A 24,903-nucleotide genomic window follows, 5' to 3' on the forward strand; every position below is an offset into this window, starting at 1 on the left:
TTCCGAAATCATCATTCATAAAATATAGGGGGTACTCGATAAAGTATGTCAGGAAATGAATATATGTCACCTAATTCATTCAATAATCTTCCAAACAAAGAAAACGATATGATAGATGCTACAGACTAAAGTTCTTCTGCAGCAATCACTACTAGTGAGCCACAAAGGCGATAAAGCATCGAAATTGAACAAGAGCTGCCCTTTCCTTTATCCAAAGAAACAGAGAGAATGCAGGTCCTAGTGGAAAGCCAGATTTCATATGAGTGATGATAGACTTGAGGCAGCAAGTGGCTGGCATATTATTGCTCTAACATACCACATCTACAGGTTTATTGGTCAACCATTGTCTTATATATATATATTGAATCAATAGGACAAGACTCATATGTAGTTATAATTTGTATATATATATATATGAACTCTACCTTATAGTAGCATGTCTGACTTGGCCGGCAATCTCTTGAAGAAATTGACCGGTACGGGAGGCAGCCTGCTCCGGAACCGTGGATGCCTCAGCAGGTAGAGCCCGACCAAAACGGCAATAACCTGGAGCGGAGTGACGTAAATGATGACTGCCCATATCAATGCGAAGATGATGAAGATCGCGGTTGCCCTCGGGTCCCGCCAGTTCAATATCGATTGAGCTCGCTCGCCTTGTGTGGCTAAATCCCCAATCACAGTCTGGACCCTGCCTGCAATACTCCGCAGCCGATCATACCTCATCCTCACCATATCCGGAGGCCTGGACGTGGGAAATGAGTCGAATTCCTCATCGAGCTCGTCTGGATGGGCATTCTCCGCTTGCGACAGCCGGGCGTCCATATGAGGTGGGAGCCTCGTCTTGAATCGGTAATTGCAAATACCGATCACGAAAAGGTACAGGAAGATCGTTGGCAAGATCAACTCCGGGTAGCAAACGAGTATAAAAAACAGTATGTGAACGAGACAGGTGGTCACGGGGTTCCTCCAGTGGCAAATGCTGTCGAACCATCTGCAAATGGCGGTGATACCCGAAAGAAGGGACATGATCCGGTTGAAATTGGCTTTGCTCCTCCTCAAGCTGAACATGTGGGCATCCACATCTAACATGTATTCCACAACTTCGCGCCTGAGGGGTGGCTCGGCCCGGGCTAGCCGCGCTGCCACGATCTGCATGGCTTGGTGCCGGAGCCAATCAATGTACCGAACCGGTATGGGTTGGATGTAGTGCATTTTCGGGAGCAACGGCCTGCCATATTGAGCCACCATGTTAACCCATGCGGTGCAAGTAAACCGTAGAGCCAAATGGAGCTCCCCGTACTTCCTCAAGCCGGAGGATTGGAGGACGAGGAGGGGGTAGTAGTGAGTGTACACTCGATCGGCTTCTAAAGTGGAAAGGCGAACTCTCACTTTCCCAATTCTCTTATCTCTAGCCTCATCTTTTCCATTGACGTGGCAGTTGTCGAAAACTCCGATCGTTATCACGGTACACAAGTCGAAAACTTCCCAAGTGTACTGCTCGTTCCACCGAGGAGCCAGGGTGTCTAGGAGAGTCCTGGTCCTGACCCATTTGTTCCCGTACTTGGCTACACAATAGGCGTCGGTAGTTCGGCCTTCGTGCCCCTTCATGGGAAGTAAGTTTCGAGCGCTCAGGATCCCGAGCTCGAGAATTCCAATGCTCTGCTTCCTTAGGATCTTCGACGACGGTTGAAGATCGCTGCTGAAATGTGTGGACTCGTCAAGAACATGATACCCCCCTTCCAGGCAAAACCGAATGCAAATCTTGCTAGAGAATTTGAATTCCTTCTTCTTCTCTCCCTCTTCGATGATAGATGGCTTGTGGAGGTTGAACCACTGCGGCTCAGGCATCTTGGCGGTATCGGCTCTTTGCCGAATATCCCTAACTGGGATTATCAACCTCCCTAAGGGCTCATCCTTTCCGGGCCCTAGCCGTTCATCGACAGAGACGATTATAAAATCCTCAAACGGCTCAGACGCCACAAACATTAGCTCCTCTTGCCACATGGGATTCACAGTCTTCATTTGGGAAGGTCTAGTTACCCTTCCCTGGTTCCCTAGCTGAACCTTCACGTAAGTGTCGACCGGTCGACCCCCCTCGGTGGGAACAAGATCCTGAGCTTCGATGATGAGAACTCGAAGGTAATAGAGCTTCGGCGAGAAATAGACCTTGGATCGAGTATTGTGCATGTTAGTGTGGCTAATGTTGTGCGCATCGGAATGCCAAGCCTCAGGGAATGACTCGTCGGCCTGCGTTCCAATCCACACGGCAAGCATGATCTCTCCTCTGACTTTCTCTCCTTTCTTGTTCTCCAGTTTATACCACTGAGGAGCCAGAGGGCTATCCGGAGGAACTCGAGCGGGCACCTCCAATATGTCCACAACGACCCTCCCCACGAAATCGTCCTTCGAAACTGTATCCTTATCCATCACCTTCACCTCGAGGAAATTCGACTGCAACCGCTCCTTCGAGAACGCGAATATTTGACGCCACACGGGGTTCTGGTTCTTCTCCAAGTATTTTGTGACTCCTTTGTAGTTCCCAACCTTCACTTCCACATAGGGATCGAGGCTCCCCGTAACATCCATTGTAGGAAGATCTTTGGCCTTGACCACATTCACATACAGATAACGCATCTGCTCGACGAGATCATAAGTGGTCGTGGTCTTATCCCCTCCCCGGTAGCGCATGTGTGCTGCGACGGGCGGTCGAGTCTCCTGCAAGGCAAATTCCGGGTTCTGGCCTGGCATACGCATTTGCATTACGGAAGCTGGGCCTGCGCGGGCAAAACCGGCCCTGGTCTCGGTGCTTGCCGCCTTCTCCTTCATGAAATGGGCTTCAACCCCCGGACCCGAGAAAAAACTCGACGCCGGAGGAGCGCCGGCTGGAGCAGAAGCTCCGAGGGAGTGGAAGGTCCTCACTTCCGGGTCCTTATTCTTTTTCTTCTTCTTCTTCTCATCGAAATTGACATCATCATGATGATGATGATGATCAACACCAACGTGGTCGTTACCAAGCTTGGTATCTCTAAAATCGGGCTCTTGCAGAGGTGGCTCTGCAGCTTCAACATTATCATTAGGACCAACATTTGGGGGCGACACGTACGCATCAAAACCATCATGAGTGGCATAAATCTTAAGCGAAATATCACCACTGATATGGGAAAACAGGCCACGCTTATCGAGTGGGTATCTTTGGACCGAGGCTTCCGATTCAGACAAAGGGACCGAAGCACCAGAGATCCTTACCCGGCCGAGGAACTGCCTGCGATGGCCTCCTTTGGTGTCATTGTACACCAGGACGTCGATCGTCTTGTTGTGGAGGCTCCTTGGGTCGCCGACGTTGAAGGCGAGCTTCTCGTTCCACTGGGGGTTGAGGTCCCCGTGCTTGGTCTGCGTCCTCTGCCGCTGCTCGTCCAACTCCACCTCCACGTACGGGCTCGCCGACCCTTGCCCGTCTTTGGGCTTCAGATCGCTCGCATCGAGAACTTCCACGACCAGGTTTGGCATCGTGGGTACTGTGGTTTCTCCTCAAGAATCGCCCAAGTGCTATGATGATGGAGCTTGCGGTTTCGATCTAGAATGGTGGGTGGAGCAACTGTTCTTGGAAAGGACAGAGCCAAAAGAGAGAAGTTAAAATTTGTATCGAGAGATGAGTAGCTGGTGGTAAAGGAGATGGGATGCTCATTTGGAGTACGAAGACAGAAACAAACATCATGTTAGAGAGAGAGAGAGATCGTTTGGTGGTGAGTGGTGGCCCCTGGAAGTCACAGATGTTTGATAGAGAGTGATTCTGGTGGATTCTTATGTCAGACAGTGAGATAGAGAGAGTTAATTTAGTGGGGTTCTACTCTAATCTACTTGTGGGGGGGACCAAGGGGTATGAATATGATGAAGACTAATGCTTAGGTAGAGAGAGAGAGAGAGAGAGAGAGATTCTTTGATGTGGAAAGAGGGGCAAAGCTTGGATGCATCGAAATGTCCCCGTTCTGTCAAAAATAATGTCCATCACTCTCTTTTTCAAGAACGTCTCCCCTTTTTGCCCCAAAAATACACACAGTGAAAAAGAAAAAGAAGAATTTTCTCCCTCTTTTCTCCAAAGGGTATATCCATTATTGATCCACCAATGGTGTGGAGGGAGGTAGATGTCAAAGCATTGTTTGATGAGTCTCCTTTTGTCTACCCAGAAAAGAAGATCCTCCTGCCTATCCTCGAACCCCCCAATCAAACAAAAAACCAAAAGCAAAAGGAGAGATGCAAAAGGAGAGGTCCCCCGAGCAAGCATACCCACTGAAGAAGGTCACATGGTATTTTCTCCCTCTCTCTCTCTCTCTCTCTCTGTGGCTGCAGACCGCCCAAACCCTATGAAGATATCTTAGCGATGAAGACGATCAAGCGGAGCCTGCTCCTAAGGACTTTTGCAGTGCCTCTTCTTGATGGGAACATGGTAATCTCTTGGACCCTTTAAGAGAGGGGACTATGGCTTTTTGGGACACTCTTGTGCTTGGGCAGAGGGTTAGCAAGAGTTTTATAAACTTGGTGACGTCGAGATGCACTTGGTTAGTCTTTAGCTGAGTTTTGTCTCTTTGCATGGATCGCACTGATTCCAGCTAAGAACGCAAAAGCTCCTTTTTGCTCACTTTTTAAAGAGATAAGGATTGTTTGACCCAAAAAACAAGAGATAAGGATTGATCTAATGGTAAAAGCGCCTCCCGTGCCTACAGGCGCGGGGGAGCGCAAGGAGTTGATGGTCGATCGTGGGTGCGATTTTTGTCCCCGAGGAACTCAGATTTAAATGAGGGGATCGTGGTGAAAAGTTGTTGCGCCTGTTTATCTTGAGATAGCCAGCTATATTACATTGTGCCTCTGAATTGTACAGAAGAAAAGAGAGGGAATTATGAGCATTTCTCGACGTGCTTGACAAAATGAGATTTTTTTTTTTCACAAGATTAAGTACGAAGAGTCCATGAATTGAATAATTTGACCCGCACGAAACTTTCGGGCTCAACCCCGCCAAGCTTTTGTCTGGACAATTTAATCTCAACTCTCGATCTAAAAAGTCTATATAGTATACATTAAAAAAGAGGGGAATTGACGACAAGCAAAATGAATTGGAATCACGAAAGCATAGCCACTGGATTGTTTTGAATCTATCAAAACCACTATCTCCACTAATCAAAGACACTCCAAATAATAGGAACCCTATCAGAAAAGAAGAGGTGCAGGCATCGCCCCTCGATTAAGTCAGTTCGGTAGCTAGGTCGCAAGGTCCGGCCATTGCATCAACTCGGTAAAAAACGACCTGTACGAGAGGAAAGAAAGTGGGATTAGTTTCTTACCAAACAAATTACCCAATTTCGAAAAAGTTACTTCTGGGTCCATCTTGGAGCCGAGGCATTGAAACGAAGGCCATTAAAGACGACAAACAATCGCCATTTGGCCGTCAAAGCCACCGCAGGCCTCCGTCACTTTCCAACTTCTGGTCAAAAAGAAAGAAATAATTTTTCTGAAAAGACGGAAAAGTATAGTGCTACTTTAACATTATTAAATAATACATTGGCATGTTTAACAATGAAACTATGTATATTGAATCTAAGATTTAAAAAATTTTAAAATTACACCAAACATCTACACATTACAAGATGTGTTAGCAGGTTTGTTTGCTTCTTTTGCCTGTAATTTCCACGAAAGTTTCCGATACTATATAAATTTTGAATATATATATATAGACAGGAGTTATGTAGGTTTTACGTTACAAGATATGTACAAAGGTTTGAAGTTGCTTTAGCGTTGAATAAAATTCAAATTACTAGTTACGATATTTGAAAAGGTGAAGAATTGAACAAATGCTCAACTAGCAAAGTCTGAGAACTGCCAATCAAAATATCCCTTTTAGCTAGTAAAACAAATGAAATAACTATTCTTGTCTATAGTCGTGTTCGGTGCTTTTTTATATTTTAGGGATAATGAGACAAATTGTTCCTGAATTTTGGCACGTTGGGATCATTTGACTCAATGTGTAATGTAGTTTCTGAACTTTTAATTTGTTCAATGTGGTCCTTGAACTTTGGCTCAATGTGCAATGTGGTCTCTGAACTTTTAATTTGTTCAATGTGATACTTGAACTTTTGGTACATGTTCAACTTAGTCCATAAACTACATGAAATTATTCAATGTTATCCCTAAATTTGAATTAATTGAAGGACGACATTAAATATTTTCATATGTTCAAGGACTAAGTAACATGTATCAAAAGTTCAAGAACCACATTGAACAAATTAAAAGTTCAAGGATCACATTGCACATTTGACTAAAGTTGAGGGACCACATTGAACAAATTAAAAGTTAATAAGCCACATTATACATTAAACCAAAGTTCGGAGACCATTTATGTCATTTTTCTTATATCTTAAAAGCTTAGTAAAATTACTTTTGGATACAATCTCACTTCTTTCTCCTCTTGGGTATAATCTGTCATACTTTCATTAAGTTCACTGTTAATGTCATCATAATCAACACCATACGTCTGAGCATATCCCTTTACAAACAATCGAGCCTTCAATCAGCCAAGAGTGCCATCAGGGTAAACCTCAACAGTGAAAACCCAACGACAACCAATAGGTTGCTTCCCCACAAGTAAGGAAGTGAGAGTGGTGGAAGTGTCGATAAGACACACCCAACACCATCAGGAGTCGCCGTAGAGACCATCTAAACATTATAATATGGCTGGTCATCAAAGAATGTTACATTCGCCGACACAAACACACAACAAGGAGTAGGACTATAACATTTGTAGCCCTTCCAAGTTCGAGAGTATCCCACAAAGACACATTTCTTGGAATGAGGATCCAACTTATCAAGACCTGGAGTAAAACAATGTACAAAACAAACACAACCAAAGACGCGTAGAGGTAATGAAGAGGGAGGACAATTTGGATGTAAAGTAGAAAATGTTGTCTCCCCCTAAAGAACAAAAGTTGGAAGCCGGTTAATTAAGTAGTGGGATGTAAGGACACATGGCCCCAAAAAGTTTTAGGTAGATGCATGCGAAACATGAGGCAGCGAGTAATATCAAGAAGATGGTGATTTTTGTGTTCGGCTACACCATTTTGCTGCGGACTATATAAACAGAAAGTCTAATGAATAATACCATGCAAATTAAAAAAATGTTGAAAACCAGAATTAGCGGCAAGATGCTCTTTTATTAAGAACAATCAAGTCATTCGGGAAAAATCATCAACGAATGTAACAAAATATCTCAAACTAGAGATATCGTAAACATAACACGGACCCCATACATCTGAGTAAACCAGCTCAAATGGACTAGACACGTGACTTTGAATGCGAGAAGGAAAAGAGACCTTATAGTGTTTACCAAACTGACAAGCTTCACACTAATAGGAACTCACAGACAGACTCACAGACTCAAATTCAGGAAATAAACTCCAAAGAATGTTCGATGGTGAATGGCCAGCACGACAATGCATCCGATACACATCAAAGGATGTGCGCTTCACAACTGCAGCAGCAAGCACCTTCTTATCAAGGTAGTATAAGCCATTTGATTCATGTTCCCCACCAATCATTTTTTCGGTCCTCAAATCCCGAAAGACACAACGAGAAGAGGGATGTCACTAAACAATTCGGTTCTTTAGTTAACGAACTAATAGAAATCAAATTATATGAAGATTTGAGATGAAGGACAGATGACAAAGAAATAGAGGGACTCAAATGAGCAACTTCAGTACCAATAACATTGAGAGGGACTAAGGCTTTTTGAGACACTCTTGTGCTGGGGCGGAGGGTTAGAAGGAGTTTATAAACTTGGAATCATTGAAATGTATTTGGTTACTCTTTAGTTGAGTTTTGTCTCTTGCACGGATTGCACTGATTCCTGCTCAGAGCACAAAAGTTCCTTTTGCTCGCTTCTAAAGAGATAAAATATTGATCTTATGGTAAAAGCGCCTCTCGTGCCCACTGTGCAAGGAGTCGATGGTGGTGGGTGCGATTCCTCAGATGATTTTTTTTTTTTACAAGATTGTGTACAAAGAGTCCATGAATTGACTAATTTGAACCCATGAAACTTTGGGGCTTGACCCCGCCAAGCTTGCGTCCAGACAATTTGATCTCTAACTCTCAATCTAAAAAGTCTCTAGTATACATTAAAGAAGGCCCAAAGCGAAATCCTCATCGAATTAACGAAAAAGTAAGATGAATTAAAATCACGAAGCATAGCCACTAGATTGTCTTGAACCGATCAATACCACTATCTGCACTGATCGAACGATGTCTCCTTCGCCCGAAACTGCAAACGATGAGGACCCTATCGAAAAAGAAGAGGTATAGGTTTCGCCTCTCGATTAAGTCGATTAGGTAGCTAGGTCGCGAGGCCCGGCCGTCGCATCAAGATAGAAAAAAACGATGTGTACGAGGAGAATAAAGAAAGTGAGATTAGTTTCTTATCAAACAGATTCCCCAATTTCACAAAAAGTTACTTCTGGGTCCATTTTGGAGCCTAGGCATTGAAACGATGGCCAATCAAATGGCCAGATTATCTATATATATATAGGGATGTTTAACAATGAAACTCAACAAATTGAATCTAGAATTTTAAAAAAATGAAAATTATACCAAACATCTATATATAACAAGACGTGTTAGCAGGTTTGTTTGCTTCTTTTGCCTATAATTTCCACGAAAGTTTCCGATACTATTTAAATTTCGAATATATCTATATTGGAGTTATGTAGGTTTCACATTAAGATGTGTACAGAGGATTGAAGTTGCTTTTGCGTTAAATAGTATTCAAATTACGAGTTAGATTATTTGAAAAGGTGAAGAATTGAACAGATGCTCAACTAGCAAAGTTCGAGAGCCGCCAATCGAAACATCCCTTTTTGCGAGTAAAACAAATGAAATAATTAATCTTGTCTATAGTCATGTTCAGCGCGTTTTTATATCTTAAAAGCTTAGCAAAACTACGTTTGGATGCGATCTCGCTTCTTTCTTGTTTTGGGTATAACCCATTGGACTTTCATTAAGTCCACTGCTAATGCAATAAACAAGTTACCCTTTCGATGCCGGTCGTCCCACGCAGCATATCGACGTGGACAACTTGTGGATCAATAGAATGGCGATTTCCGGCTGTAATTAGCCGGAAGGATTGCACTGGAATCTCGCGCAAAATTTTAGGACTGAATTGGTAAATTTGAAAAACTAAAGACTAATTTGATATTCGTATAATAGGTTTATTACTCAATTAGCAATTTCTCCCGTGTTACACAATATGTACTTGGAGAAAGATCATGGAAATGACCAAGCCTTGTTGACCATTTTTTCCTTTGGGACCAGCACATTGGACATTGTCCGAAGGTGGGGAATTCCTAGCCGGCTCATGGGAGGCAATGCATCCTGGGCTTTTCCCCAGCTGAAGGGCCTGTTTGAATTCTCCATCCGTGTCAGTTACAGAAAGCCTACTGCGTGCGTTGGATCCTTCAGTTTTTAATGATCGAGACCATTTTCACGTGCCGATCATGTCGTGTCGAAATGAGGGCATCGTGCGAATTCGACCGATCCGAATAGCGACGTATTTAATGAACATGTCGAGCTTTCTTGACGGGGACAGTTCGAGACAAGTTTAAGGAAACTATTCACGCGCACACGATAGGACAGGACACAACGGAGTTATTGATTTGAGTCCGCGGTCCAATAAATGTTGTCTAAGACAAGACACGGATTCGTATTTAGACTTCAGATGCACGGTGACAAGCTAAGCATATTTTAGCACATTGATGCTGCAAACCAAAGCAAACCATGATCCATCTCCATCTCATCACGCGATGCCAATGCTCAGCTCGGTAACATAGGACGACATGTACTTAAAAGCTAGAACAAGTCAACTCGTCATGTCTAAGTGGGTCGGGAGGGTCGAATGATGTCACGTCATAACCGAATGTTTATCAATGTGTATAGAAAAATACGAGCACATGTTTTTTTTGTGAAAAACGAATGAATTGAAAAATAATTATTTTCTAAAAACAATCGCTCATATAATTTGCGAAAATGAATTGACGTCTTTTTGTTCGTTCACGGAAATATTCAAATATAAATTATAACAGATCTGAAAACGTTTTTCATGAGTATCTCCGATCTGATCGGCATCCCCATCTAGATTACGCCGAGTCAGATTTAGGAATCAAGAAGGAGTAGAAGCGGTTTCTTTCCTCTTTTGGGGTTTTGGCGCCACCGAGGAACTTTTCTGGCTTCCACATCTGTCCCTACCCATCTAGACACCGACGTGGCATTAGGATGCGCACGTTCAGGTCCACGTGGACCCTCCTCCTTCTACGCATGTTTGTTACCACCGGACCGGCGAACCCCCTTTTTTCCTTCCTCCCCGCGACTTCCCCGCAAATCCAACCTCCCGATACTTCGCTCCCACTTGGTTGAACTTCCCGAGAAGAGAGAGAGAGAGATTCGTGAGGATGATGAACGTGGTGGCCATTTGCCTCGTCGTGTCGTCGCTCGCGGCGGCCGGAGTCTGGTCTCCGGGCCCGGAGAAGCGGGGCGGCGACCGAGAGAACGGCGACGTGATCTTGAAGGAGGGCCACCGAGTCGTCGTCGTCGAGTACGACCAGGACGGCCACGCCAACACCAAGGTCTCCATCTCGCCGGAGCACGACCACATCCCCATCAAGCCCGCCTCCGTCACCGACCTCGAGGGCGACCTCTACCAAGGCGCCAAGGACAAGGCTAAGGAGGCCGCCTCGTCGGTGGCTCCGGAGCGGAAGGAAGACGGTGGCGGCCACGGGTACACCGGCGCGAAGGAGCTGATATGCGATGCCTTCGGCAAGTGCAAGCACAGGATCGCGAGCGGCTTCGGGAAGGCTAAGGAGGAGGTGACCGAGAAGGTCCATGAGGTCGAGGAAGACGCGAGGCAGGCGAAGGATGCTGCGGAGGAAAAGCTGCAGAGGGCCGGGGAGGCGGCGGCGCGGAAGGCGCACATGGCCAGGGAGAAGGCGAGGGAGGCGGCGCACAAGACCGGGGAGAAGGCGAGGGAGACCTTCGAGAGCACGCAGGGTGCCGCACGGACCGCCAAGGAGGAAGGGAAGACGACGGTCGGGGACGTCCAGAGGAACCTGTCAGAGGCAGCCGGGGCAGCGAAGGAGCGGGCCAAGGAGAAGGCCGAGGAAGCGAAGGAGGCGGCGAGGGACGTCGGCTCGAGGCTGCGCAGGCTCGAGGAGTCGGTGAGGAGGCACGTGGCCTCACGATTCGACAGGAGGACACTGGCAGGGCTGGTGCATCTGCTGGGGTTCGCGACGGCATACGGGACGTGCGCTTGGGTCACGTTCGTGTCGGGCCACGTGCTCGCGGGGGCGCTGCCGAGGCAGCAGTTCGGGATGGTGCAGAGCAAGATGTGCCCGGTGTACTTCAGGGCCATGTTTTCCAGCATCGCCCTGAGCCTGTTGGGGCATTTGCTGGGCCAGGGGAGGCACCTGTTCGCGAGCAAGCCGGAGATGTTGCAGGGCTTGAACTTGTTGGCCTCGCTTCCTATGGTTCTGGCCAATATGCTCTGCTTGGAGCCTCGTGCCACTAAGGTACGACAACGTCGACAAGTATATGCGCTTTCACTGATTTATCTTCTCTGGGATCATGTGTCGATTTCGCCGTTAGTGAAAATCTAGTATTTCTAGGATCATCGCGGTCGGTTCGATTTGGCTCGAGGTCGGTTAGTGAGGTCTTTTAGGTGGATGATTTCGATGATTATGCGAAAGACAGTACCCTGATGGCGAAACTAGAGCAATAGTATAGACATCACTGTCTGTACTCTTTGCTGATGTTAATTCACGTGGCTTTATTGTTGAGAAGTGTCGATCACAGACCATTCAAATATGCTCTTCCTCGTGATTCATTCCAGATAATGTTCGAGAAGATGAAGCTGGAGAAGGAAGAGGGCAGAGGGAGAGAGCCCCTGGGCAGCACCGACGCGACCCAAGCGACCGAGCCGAGGCCTCCGCCAGGTGAGACTCCGACGCCGGCGCCGACACAAGAGGACAGGGAAGGAGACGCCCTCAGAGCCCGGGCCGTGAGATTGAACGAGAGGCTGAGGAAGCTGAACTCGTATTCGTCGCTCCTCAACGTCGCGACGCTAATGGCCCTCACTTGGCATCTGGTGTATCTGGCGCAGCGCATCTCGACGCCGTGCTGATGTGCACTGAGCTTAAGTAAGAAGATTTTGATGTATGGTACAGTAAGAGTTGCTTTGCTTTTGCTTGCTTCTGGTTCATCTGTGTGTATACACGCCTTTATATATATAGGTCGGCTTTGTAACAGAGACCAAGTGCTTTTGTGTTTACCATTACCAAAGTCTTAACGCCCGTAATTCTTGGGTTGGGTATGCCGCCTCTTTTAAATGAAATATATATGATATGGTAGATTTTCTTTCTATTGGGCTACGTGCTTCAAGACAAGCTTCTCTAGAACAAACTATTAATTGATTTTATTAATACCATAAAAAAATCCTCGACAATATCTCTTTGATATTAATTTTCCAGTTTCTTTTATTACCAAAACACCAAATTTGTACAAGTATGAAAAAAATAGTCTTTTGTCTTTTGTAAAAGAAATCTTAAATTTTTCCCTTTGTGATATCACGTACCGTAAAAGTCTCTCTTTTTTTAAGTGTCATCAATATCCAAACTTGTAGCTTTGTGATAAAATTTTGATGTATTTAGTGTCTCGGTGGATGAAGTTTAAGGATTTTAGTGACACGGAGGGTTTTTGGCAACACTAAAAAAAAAATTGTTTGGAGCATTGGTGTCATAGCGGATATAATTTAGGATTTTTTGGGATAAAAATTACAGTTTATACAGCAACATTTTTCTAAAAATGTTCGTGTGGCTTAAAATATTTAGACGATGAAAAATATTATTGTCTGAACATGTTCCTGGACGATGGACATATATTAGGTTATATGTTTTGCAAATCCATCGCGAAAAAGTAATGTCGGGAATATTTTTCTTCAATATGTCTTGACCTGCTTCGGAGTAATCCTAAACCTTACAAAGCTACTTGAAAGCCCATACGGAACGAAATCTTACGAAGCCCAGTTCGACTATCCATACATATGAGAACGGAAGCCCAATTTAAACCGGGCTCCAAACTCCTTACTAGAGCTCTCCTTAGTTCTCGTATCTTTCTCCGCCTAGACAATACGTACGTATGCAGATATATATACATACGTACGCATATGTATATAAATACGTATACACAAACGCACGAATAACAACATATAGGTCGAGGTACATATTTATTTACGGGCCACGTGTGTAAATAAAAATTAGCGGGCATTATATCACACGTAACTGAACGCTTAACTACATCACGCGACTCAGCTGTGCGTAAGTATCATTTACGAAGTTATTATTGTTGTTACTCTAATCTACTATGTGGCCATCAAAAGCATCCTCTGTTTCCGGTAAAATTTAGTCTATCACCCAAAATTCAAAAAATTACGAAGAATCATATGTGAATCCAACCGTTGAGGTTTGTACGCAGTGAAGGCGTCGGGGTATTTCAAAAATCAAGAAAAGTCGCAATCATGCTCGCCGCGAGATTCTAATTCGGGAAGAAACGCCAATCGGGTTCCGATCTCATCTCAGACCGGTTGGTCAGCCTGGACTTTAGTCGCATTCCATGCTTTCTCTCCACTCACGCCCTCGATAAGGCCGCGGTGACCGGCTCGCCCCAGTGAGAAGTCGGTGCTTCGTCGGCGCCTCGAATCGAATACATTCCAACCGCGGCGAGGTGAGTCTCGACCCCGACCAAACCCGAATGGTATGTAGACCAGTTTTCGCGTAGAAAAGGGTCTACTGGTGGAATTGTGAAGAAGCGCGGTACGATGCCCTCCTCTTCTTCTTCTTTCCTTTTCGCTTAGACATTATTAGGTAGAGAAGCATGGCAAGATAAATACGTTGGATGCGTACGGGGATGAAACGGGAGCCGAAACGGACATCATTCATACGGACAAAAACAAAAGCGCACGAAAGGGACCGATTGTAATTTTCGGACGGAATCTCGAGACTTTGGCTAAACTTCGATGGGAGACAGCTGTTTAAGGGGGGGACACACCAAATCCCGGATTAACCGGTCATCAATCCCTCCCCCCTCCTCTCCCCCCCTTCCCCATCCCCTAATCATTGCCGCAGCCTGATTAGGTTTGCTTCTCTCTCGATCAAAGCCTCCTCTGCTCTGCACAGATCGAGAGACAATCATCCACGAATTCTTCCCTCCCCACCACACCACTGTTTTATTCTTAAAGTGGGATTGTTGTCAACTCATTAAATTTGTGCTAATTAGGTAGAGATTCCTCCTCATGCCCCTGATCGGTCCAATTGTCCCACGTTGGGTCCCCGTCCCCCCCCCCTACAAATTCTTTTTTTTTTTTTTTGGGGGTCCCTTTCTTTCAAAACAAAAATCGATTTTTTTTGGGGGGGGGGGGGGGGGAGCAAAACCCTTTGTGTCTTTTGACAGAATCGTGGGACCCCACCGGGTCAGTTCCCCGTAGAGACCAAAAACCTTATCGGGCGGACAAATTTTTTTTACGAGGCGCTCTTTTATTTCTGGGGAGAAAAAGAGATGGGTTCCGCACTTCGCTTCGCGGGGCATCAACAGCCGTCTTCCTACTGTTGCCACGAACATGGGCCAAACAACAAAGAAAAGAAAAAAGGGGAATCGAACGAGTATTGTAATCCGAACAAAAAGGCAAGTCGCGATGAAACGGGGGGCAACGCGACAAGGCCCCCCAAAGGACGTTTTGAAAAAAAAAAAACCAAACCAGATGCCGTAACTTGCGGTACGACGGGGAGGAATATCAACGGCGATGTCCGAACCGAAATCGATAAATCTAAAGGGGTCGCTGTCGGAGCCCCTCCTCCCATTAACGAAAGGCTGGGTGGCTTGGCCTCTTCCGTTCCATGATTTTTGGCCTCGCCCGAATTAAAACCTTTTTGCCAAAAACCCTAATCGCCGTGACTAATCCCGCCACGTGTCCTGGATCGAGGGTGAAGCCAATCAGATGCGTGAATGGTTGCCCGGATTGAGCTTTTACAAAACAGGGTATACGGACACGTGGCCAGCAGGTTCTTTGGAGGATTATGAGAAGGATTCAGGGGTTAGATTAGAATGTATCCTCTCTTGTTGCAAGTGGCATGTTCAAAGCAAGTATTAAAGTGTTACTTAAACCTAGGGGACTTCCTAATAATGTGCAAAGTCCACATTTGCCGCATTCATTGGAATAATTTGGTATGGTTCCTTATTTTTCTTGTGGTTTGTGTAAATAGAATCAGAGCCCGTTCGGTACGATTTCGTTTTTTTTTTTTCTATCCTTTTCGTGACGAAAACATTCGTTACAGAAGGAGGTCGCGGCTTCGATGAAGTATTGGGACGATCGGGATTAATCGACCGGGTTTGGATTTGGGAGTGTGCCGGCCATTTTGGAACCCGTCTCGCCTTTCGTTCCTTCGTGTAATATATATATATATATATGAAAGTAAGTTTCGATTACATCTGTCAAAATGATGGACTGAATTATTGTATTGATTAATTATATTCGGTAGATGGGTCATGATGGGTTTAAAATGGTAAAACCCAAAATAATATGGGTGCTAAATGGATTCACAACTTACTTAGACCCAATACACATCTATGACACTCTCTTGCCATCACTCGATATCCCGCTCCGAGCTCCGAGCTCTCGCCTCGATTTGGGTATGAGTTTTCATGGATTGAATTACATATAAAAGTGTTTTAGTAATACGGGTCAGGTCGGATGCATGTCTGTTATGAGCCGAGTCGGGTATGTGTCGCTAGATTTATATTGCATGAAAATTGATCAAACCAGGTTAAATATGTCAATTCAGATCGGACTATTTCAAGACTCGAAGGAAATAAATATTTGCTACCCGATACCTAGCGGTCTTTTTTTACCGGTTTTCACAATTTCCCACCTCGATTCTTTCCCGTCCGTATCAAGATAAATTATGATCTCCACCCCTGATATAATTAACAGACATCGCGATCATGGGCATAATCGCAAAACTACGAACGCTAGCGGGCTAACGCTTAGCCACGTAATAGCGTACGACCATCGACATACAATACCACATGCCTACGAACGTTTCTTAATCTTCGACGACACTTTCAAAACCCTTTGGCTATTCAAACAAGCAATCGACCATGTGCAAAAGTACTGTCGCAAGTCGTGATTCGAGAATCGCGACGACGCATTCATCAAATTCAGCGGACTTAGTCCCACAGTTTTTTTCTTTTTGAATTTCCCACCCCCACCCATTTTCTTCGGCCAGAGTTTTTTTTTTCCCATTGGAAATGCTTCTAGATAAAGAAAAGTCAGCAATGCGGCTCAAGAGCGACGTGATCCTAATCATCTAAATCCCGGACCCCAAATCCATTTCAATAAGGAGTATTAAACCCAAAGGGCTCGTCACGATAGCTGAAACGGAGCAGCTTCCAGAGACGAAGGCATTTCCATTTGTCAAGTCGATTTCTATACGGAAGATTATTGGTATTTGTTTTTTTTTTAACATAAACGCCCGAAACTTTCGCAATAAACAAATACTGATACGTAAACATATATACGTGCCTGATGAAAATTCTCTAATTGCGGTGACGGACTGTCGTCTGTCAGCTGTAAAAGTCTTTAAGTGTCGCTTGTCAGTCTTTATTGTCGCTTATCAGCGTTTTGCTCGTAAAATTGCTTTTTGTTTAAATTAAGGAAAAAAGCCACAAAAAATCCAACTTATGCCAATCATGACACATTTATCCTGAACTTTTTTTTTTGGCGCTAAAAACGTCAAACTATGTCCACTGTAACACATTTACCCTAAAAAATCTCAAACTTGTACCTATGTAACACATTTACCCTCCGTAAAATGATTTTTCAGTAAAAACGTCATTTTTATTTCACTTATGTCCATGCAGTTTGCTTTATAGCGTCTATATAGGCAGATTTTTAACGGTTCTTATTGACAAAATTTTGACAGAGGATAACGTATCACACAGGTACAAGTTCGAGATTTTTTTATTTCACTGAAATTTTTTTATGATAAATATGTCACAATGGACATAGCTTAGAGTTTTTTTTTTTTTTTACGGCTTTTGCCCTTTAATGTAATTGGAAACTTCAATTGGGTTTCAATAGGACCATTTTTCATGCTTCTTCAAACTGTGATCAAAATGCATTATTTTGGATAAACATTCACATGACTTTCGTGTTGCGAGTAGATGCAAAACGATCGCCTCTGTATACTTCTCCATATATGTCCTTAGCCATGAGCTTTGTCTCACTAGATTATAGTTCTAGTTAATCAATTACAAAACATGAGCCGCCAAAAAGCGTTTGGGCACGGACAAAGTCCTGCATCACCCAAGTGCGCACGTGTAGAGTTACACATAACCCGATTCCACATTCCAAAAATTGAGTGCTCTTATGGAACCGTCATGCCGATCTCTATATATTGATTTTGCATCTCTGTCAGAACATCGGAGAGTGAAAGGTTTCTCTGACCTAATGTTCGACTTCTAATTTGATTTTGTGTCTGTTTGTGTAAAATTTGGCATTCTTTCAAGGCTATCCTTGAAATACAAATCTATGTAAACCTTGCCCAACTATTAAATACATGCAAAGAACCATGAGACTATCATTCATATTGGTGGGAATAGGAAGCCAATCGGGGTCTAAAATGTGGGATCAAGACAACGATCAAATTGACGGGTTGACATGACTGATTGTGCGTGACCAGAAGCTGCACATAGACGGCCTCGAGAGTTTAGTCAAGCAGCATCATATGGCAAATGGTAAAGTCCTGTTGGATCCAAATGATCGTCGAACTAGCTATTTTTGCAGGGAGGGTAATGCGCTCGATTGGCATGGAACGACGACAAATTATTATATGCGTCTTAAAACTAAATTCCCAATTGACCCGAACGGGTGGCGCCACCGTCCATTACGCTAACCGTCATGTCAATCGCCGTCGCCATAGTCGTCGTCATGGCCGAGACTTTCGATCCATTCTAAGTTCCCCGCCCAAACCAAGGAATCCCTTAGATATGATGCAAAATGGATCTTGTTCTATCGTTGATCAGAGATTTCTCTATGAAAAATACGAATCAGAGTTTAAAGAAGGGGAAGGAAAAGGAGTCCTCGACCCGCAACAGATAGAGGAGGACTTATTCAATCACATAGTTTGGGCTCCTAGAGAGCGTGATTCCAGTCTTGGTTAGGTTAGTCCGAAAGTTACACTTAAATAATTGAAGAGTAATCTTAATTTGACCTCCTTTGGATTAAAGAAAAGAGGAGGTCAATTAAAAAAAAAAGATGTTAATTAATTTAATCAAAGGTCCAACTGATCACCACGTCTGTATTGTAAATATGCAGTTACAAATAATCCAGCTAAAGTAATAGGAATTAGACCTAAGACAATTCCAAATAGAAAAACTTCAATCATTTCAATTTTTTGGAAAGGGAAAAAGGAGAGGTAATATCTATCCCTACATATTAATCTGCATTGCCCATGAATCTCAATGACCACGAATTGGAAATTGATCGGGTAAGGAACTATAGAGTCAAGCAGCATCATATGGCAAATGGTAAAGGCCCCATTTGGTTCAGCATTCCCAATGCTCATTTGGCCTCTAAAGTCCCTTGGCCAAATGCAAATGGCGTTTGGCAATTTTTTTTACTCACTTTGAGGAAATGCAATTGCATTTGGAATGCTGGCCAAGGGACCTTTGGCCAATGCACCTCTGAAGGTGCTTGGGGAAGTTGCATTTTTGGAATGCAACTTGCACTATTCATCAACACTGTTCATCTTCCCCAAACCAACGTCCGGCGGCCGGCCGCCGCCGCCTGAGGGCTAGCCCGACTCCGGCGACCACCGCCCGGGGGTCGCGCGACCCCGGCGACCGCCGCCTGGGGTCGCCGGACCTCGGGCGGTCGCCTGGGTCGCGCGACCCAGGCAACGCTTCGCCTAGGTCGCGAGACCCAGGCGACGCCCGAGGTCCGGCGACCCCAAGGCGGTGGTCGCCGGGGTCGCGCGACCCCGGGCGGCGGTCGCCCGGGTCGCGTGACCCCCAGGCGGCGGTCGCCGGGGTCGCGCGACCCCCAGGCGGTGGTCGCCGGCGACCAGATCTGGCCGGAGGCGGTGGCCGGCCGTGTAGCTCCACCGGAGTTTTTTTTTTTAAAAAAAAAAAATAGCAAAAGTCCTTTAGCCCAAGTTGATTTTATAAAACACTTACCAAACGTTACTTGCATTTCGGAAAACCCCTTTAGCCCAAAGGTATTTGCATTTCGATTGGCATGGAACGACGACAAATTATTATATGAGTCTTAAAACTAAATTCTCAATTGACCCGAACGGGTGGCGCCACCGTCCATTACGCTAACCGTCATGTCAATCGCCGCCGCCATAGTCGTTGTCATGGCCGAGACTTTCGATCCATTCTAAGTTCCCCCATCAAACACATTCTCCCCTAAAGCATCGAAGAAGCCAAATTCAATAAACAGTTTGGGATTGCCTCGACCGATTCCATTCATTTGGAGCAAAACCTAGGAGGAGCTACAAGGAGGCGCACGATCTTTTAACTTAAGGAGGGGGTGGGGGGGAAGAGAAATGTGTTTGATGGGGGAACTTAGAATGGATCGAAAGTCTCGGCCATGACGACGACTATGGCGACGGCGATTGACATGACGGTTCCTCCTTGTAGCTCCTCCTAGGTTTTGCTCCGACATGCGCCAATCAAATGGAATCGGTCGAGGCAATCCCAAACTGTTTATTGAATTTGGCTTCTTCGATGCTTTAAGTGTGGGGGGGGGGGGGGCGGGGACAAGAAAGGAAAGACAGAGCCTTCCTTGGGATACCATTCGCGATATAAATGCGGTCGGATGACGTTTGAAACGATAGTGCCGTTGGGAGGGAAGGAGAGGGGGGCGGGACGTGGTGGGGGCATAGGGGCGCAAGTCCCATTCGTCGTCAATCATGACAGCATAGAGACTATTTGCGTGCGTTTTGGGACAAATTTGTTGGCGGCTTCTCCTCCTCCTAACCTTATTAAGGCCTCGTAGGCCTCAATAATGACGCAATAATTCTTGCAATTTCCTTCGGGGATTGCGTGTTCCGCTTCCCACCCACCCCCCCACCTTCGCCTATGGCTATATTCATCTGACGGTTTTTTTTTCTTCTGGGGGTCAAAATGTTCATTTATTACGGTTTTGCTGTTGGTGGAACGTGCGACTTCCGCGCCCCCACCCCGCCCTTTTCTTCTTCTGCCCCCCCCGTTACTGGTAAAAGATTCCGACATCGTGATGACATTCACGAGGTTTCTGGGGCAAAGGGAACGGCTCTAACTCGCCTTCGATCCTTTGATTTGATACGTTAGGAACGTGCGTGGGCCACGCCCCCGGCTGCTGAATATTAACTTTTGTACGCGCTTCTGCAGCTGTGCTTCACCGCGGCTATGTTGCAATTTGTTCTTTCTGTCTTAGGTTAATATAACGAAAAATTCTAATATAATATATTTATAATAAATTTACTCCGAATTATCTGTTATAAATTTACATTCCGTTAAGTATTGACGGGTATATTAGTTTGAGATTTTACTTCCGTTTATCAGGATTTGTGATTTTTCGTGGTATTAATATAATTTAACGAAAATTAACAGAGAGTAAATTTGTCACAAATGTAACTGTTTGAGGTTTTTTGTGGTCAAAAAATTAATTTATTATAAAAATATTATAGGAGTACCAGTTTAGGGTTTTTCGTGTTAATAGCCCTTTTTGTTTAGATGATTGGGGGCACAAGTGTGGGGACTTGACTATTTAGAGATTCATAGAGCACCTTGTAAGTCTCGTAAATAAGTGAAATCGAAGCTTTGGTATGTAAAAGTGGCCCTAATTTAGAGTAGTTTGCACGAGTGACCTTTCTAGTTCCTGAGTTAGAAATTCCGAGCGCTCTAATTGATTGCGCCAATCTGGAGCTTAACTTGGCCTTTTTGGATAAGGGATTAGTCGATCCTTGATGATAGTGTATTGTTTTTTGTTTTGTTTAATTTAGTTCTTGAACTTTCAAAAGTTTCGTAGTCCTTTCGTTAAAAATTCCAACATCATTAGCTAATGTGGCCACAATTTGTAATGACTCGACGTTAGATTTGTCATGCGTCGGTGTTCAAATGATTTACTTGTGGTTTTCAAATCGTCTCTCTCTCTCTCTCTCTCTCAATATCCCAAAAAGAAATGAAACCTTTTTTGTTGCTTCGGGAAAATAGCACGTCGGTTCACATCCTATCCTGGCCCAGTAAGTGCACATACAGTCTACGCAAAAATGATGCAATTGATTCGTCAATATACTAAAATAGAGGGACTAGATTGAGTTACTTTTTAGAAATTTAAGGATCGGATCGGATCGAATAAAAAAAAGAAAAGAAGGCTCGAAGACTATACCGAACCTCGAAGAAAATGTCGCGGACCACCTAAATTATTACCCCCCGGAAAAAAAAACAAAATTTAGGGAGCTAGGCTTTTAGTAGCCTTTGGAGCAAATATCCAAAACCTTCCAAAACAAAATCAACGTCTACCGTGCATCTCAGATTTTTCCCATCGCACGTTATAATTTCGTCGTCCCTTTTCGATGCGTCGTTGAAAGGATTCATCCAACGGCTAGCTAGAGGAGGCCCCACGCACACTGAAGCGCATAACGAAAGCTGTTTTCCTAGGCGAAACGATGACACCGGCGTTAACGAAAGCTGTTTTTTTTATTTTATTTTATTTTCTTTTCTTTTCAGCAAAAAAAAATGATGTAAAATTTAAAAGTAAAAAAAAGGGAAAAAGAAAAGGACAGAAATTGTCCGGCCTGACTTAACACCCGCCCGCGTGTGCAAACCTGTCTCGATCGGATTGAGATCGAGTTAGTCAATGTTAATCCTGCAATCGACCGCCCTTGTTTTTTTTTTTTTTTGATGACCCGAGAACCGCCGTACAACCGATAAAATCGACCGCCCTTTGGTTTTTTTTTAAATAATCCAAGAATCAAATTCAATCCACGAGAGTCTTCCATCTATTTCTCTCTGTTTTTTTGGGTTTCTAGAAGGGGGAAGTTTTAAAAATTCTAATCTTAATCCGTAGTTGGTTTGATTTTTTTTGGGGGATTGTTTTTATATGTGCCGACTAGGCAGATATAATACACGTTCGATTCTAACAACCACGAAGCACGGAATTTCCACGCTTGAGCCGTGCATTTGGATTGCAGCTCGCGTCTCTCTTGATCCGTAGGATCGATACCGTACCTTGTAAGCAAAATATATTCCTATAGGTTTGAAAGCCCACTTGACCCTCCCTCGAGTCGTCTTATGAGGTACTTACTCCGTGCAATCTAGTCCCACCAATCGAGTCCATCCCAGCGTGCTCAATCAGAGCCCCCGCCCGAATTACTCTGGCGGAGCCTGTCGTCGCCGGGCCACCGAGACGTGCCGATGCTCCCCCCACTCCATACATCAGAGAGCGCACGGACCGTTCATGCGTTCACCCACGGCATGGCATAGGCTCGTGGCCTCGCCAAAAGAAAAATAAAAGGCGGGGCCCGAGATGATCAAGCCAAACGCCGGATGATAATCCCAATCCGTAAGCCCCTCGAGTCAAGTGGCTTATCGCGGTCATAGCCGGATAAAATCGGGACGATACTACCTCGTGTCTCGAATTAAGAAAAGAAAATCACGTCAATTCGGGAACGATCTCCATAACGGATGACTTTCGGAAAGTAACTCCTCCTTCCTCCGCTACAAGATAAGGATCCCGCAGGGGAGGCGATGCTCTCTCGACTTTTGATCGATTTTTTCTTCTTTTCTTTCATCGCAAATAAAAAATCCTTTTTTTTTTTATCGCCACGGCCGAAAGATTACCGGAAAAAAGATTGGGGGGGAGGCCGTTTTCCGATTTATTATTTATCTGCGCGATTTGTTGTCGGACCCAAGGAACGAATAAGGTCCCTTTAAAGAAAAAACAAAATGTCCGGCGGAAAAAGAAGAAAAAAATCGCAAAAATCGAAATTTTCCCTAATAAAAAAAGAAGTTTTGGTCTTTTTTTTTTTTTTTTTTTTTGCGATTTTTATATTTTTATTGGAAAGGCCGGGGGGGCGTAGAAAGAGACAGCGAGGAAAAACCAGCCAACAGCTTTGGGTTGCTTTGCCGGAGGGCAAGAAAGCCGAGCTCCGCGGGCCCCACCGCCCCCCCCCCCCCGACGACCCTGACAGTTATCTGTTGCTGGCCGGCCCTCCCTCCGGCTTTATTTTTTATTTTATTTTAATTTTTTAATTAAAGCAGCATTTCCAATCTCTCTCGATAATGTCGAGGTGGTCGTGAAATCCATCATTTCCTTTCTTTCTTTTTCTCTTTTTTCTCTTTTTTTTTTGGTTCCTCAAAAGGAATCGTTTTATTTTATTGAAACTTTCTTTTTTTTTTTTTGGGGTCAGAAAGGGGTTCTTTCCAATTCGTTCGCACAAGAAAATGATGGTGCGACAGGGTGTTCCGAGAAGACATTCTCGGTGTGAACGAATTAGTCGCATAAAAGAAAAAAAGAAAAAGGAAAAAAGAGAATAATGAATTTAGGTGAGACGTGTGGGAAACAATTGCTTCGCTTCTCTTGGTTGGATACGATTGGAATCCGGAGGCCGCTATGAAGGTCGTGGTGTTTCGTGCGGGTTTTTCCTTTTCTTCCCTTTTTTTTTTGGTCGAGGGAAATGAAGCGAAAAGAATATTTTTTTGCACCTGTCACACTCTCTCTCCTTCCCCGTTTTTATCCTAAAGTTGGCGTTTCTGCGCAACACAGGAGGCTGCTCAAAAGGGGGGGTCGCGCCCGCAAGTCAAAGTGACCACACGGGTAACACGTGAAATTACCCCGAGTTTCATCCTAGCCAGCACCCCACATCATGATTAGTTTTCCTCGTGGGAATCTGATCGGGAGGGGCCTTGATTGTCTAGGTTTAAATTTCGAATAACAAGTTACCCCATTCATGTTCTTGCCGAGATTTAACATATATGTTGTCCGGAATTGTAAAAAGTACGACGGGATATTCGTGAATTCACGTGTCGATTGGTAAAAGAGTGTGCAATGAACAATTCAAATGTAGGCATGTCGATATTGTGGCATAGGCCACAAGTGATAGAGCTCTGATCGATGGGCTCTTGAAAAACTTCATTAGTGTTCATCGGCTCGGTGCAATAGAGTAAGGCTACGATGATAAAGATTGGTTTTATGCAATTGATGTAATAAACGCTAGAGAGAATCTAAAAAAGGCAATTTGTATTTTAAACTTTTAGCGAGTCTTCAGTTTAGTATCGGAATATCAAGAAACCGTCGTGCTTTTAGCATTCTTATTGCCGCGAAACTACCAATGCATTCATTTTTAGGCACCAGATAGGGGGAAGGTACCATTTCCGATTGGTTGGGAATAGCACAGTTTAGGGAACTTAAGATATGAGCTAATGGCATGTGGTTGAGTGAACTAACTCGTACTTCAAAGTTTTATCCCAAGCTTGATACCATCCCTCCTTCCTACCCCCACACAAGGTTTTTGTATATGTTAGCCCTCTCTCTCTCTCTCTCTCTCTCTAGCAATGCCTAATCAAGTTCTAAACTTTGCTTGTGAAGGAATAATCAGCTCAATACCCCAATAGACTATAGGGATTGCTTTGCAGGTGGGGGCTGCAAAGGCAATCATTTAGAACACAGCATGACCCTATAACTCTAAATATGTGTGCATCCAAGTTGCAATTTAGAAAAAAGAAGAAAGAAGATAACATCTACCTCCAATGCGCCTTCGGGTCGTGTTTCGTACCAAC

At 44.5% G+C, this 24,903-nt stretch overlaps 2 protein-coding genes across 3 annotated transcripts; one reads left to right on the forward strand and one right to left on the reverse strand.

The window, feature by feature from the left end:
* Positions 1 to 88: 88 nt before the first annotated feature.
* LOC115681680 (FT-interacting protein 7-like) lies at positions 89 to 3,766 on the reverse strand. Its single transcript, XM_030605699.2, has one exon. The coding sequence runs from the start codon at positions 3,505 to 3,507 to the stop codon at positions 427 to 429; it is 3,081 nt and encodes a 1,026-aa protein (XP_030461559.1). The 5' UTR covers positions 3,508 to 3,766; the 3' UTR covers positions 89 to 426.
* A 6,671-nt stretch (positions 3,767 to 10,437) lies between these two features.
* LOC115681642 (uncharacterized) lies at positions 10,438 to 12,444 on the forward strand. Of its 2 annotated transcripts, XM_056311266.1 has the most exons (3): positions 10,438 to 11,015; positions 11,049 to 11,594; positions 11,915 to 12,444. In XM_056311266.1, the coding sequence occupies exons 1-3, from the start codon at positions 10,482 to 10,484 to the stop codon at positions 12,203 to 12,205; spliced, it is 1,371 nt and encodes a 456-aa protein (XP_056167241.1). In that variant the 5' UTR covers positions 10,438 to 10,481; the 3' UTR covers positions 12,206 to 12,444. The 2 variants fall into 2 exon arrangements, with proteins under 2 accessions (XP_056167241.1, XP_030461498.1); XM_030605638.2 differs by having other exon boundaries at positions 10,438 to 11,594.
* Positions 12,445 to 24,903: the final 12,459 nt, after the last annotated feature.

Source organism: Syzygium oleosum, unplaced genomic scaffold (genome assembly GCF_021117445.2).
Source record: "Syzygium oleosum isolate NSW1041296 unplaced genomic scaffold, Sole_v2.1 Sole_v2.05, whole genome shotgun sequence".
NCBI lineage: Eukaryota > Viridiplantae > Streptophyta > Magnoliopsida > Myrtales > Myrtaceae > Syzygium > Syzygium oleosum.

Coding starts and splice junctions, on each gene's coding strand:
- LOC115681680 (XM_030605699.2), bottom strand. CDS start 3,507: ATGCCAAACCTGGTCGTGGAAGTTCTCGATGCGAGCGATCTGAAGCCC.
- LOC115681642 (XM_030605638.2), top strand. CDS start 10,482: ATGATGAACGTGGTGGCCATTTGCCTCGTCGTGTCGTCGCTCGCGGCG. Junction 11,595..11,914: donor TGGAGCCTCGTGCCACTAAG/GTACGACAACGT, acceptor GATTCATTCCAG/ATAATGTTCGAGAAGATGAA.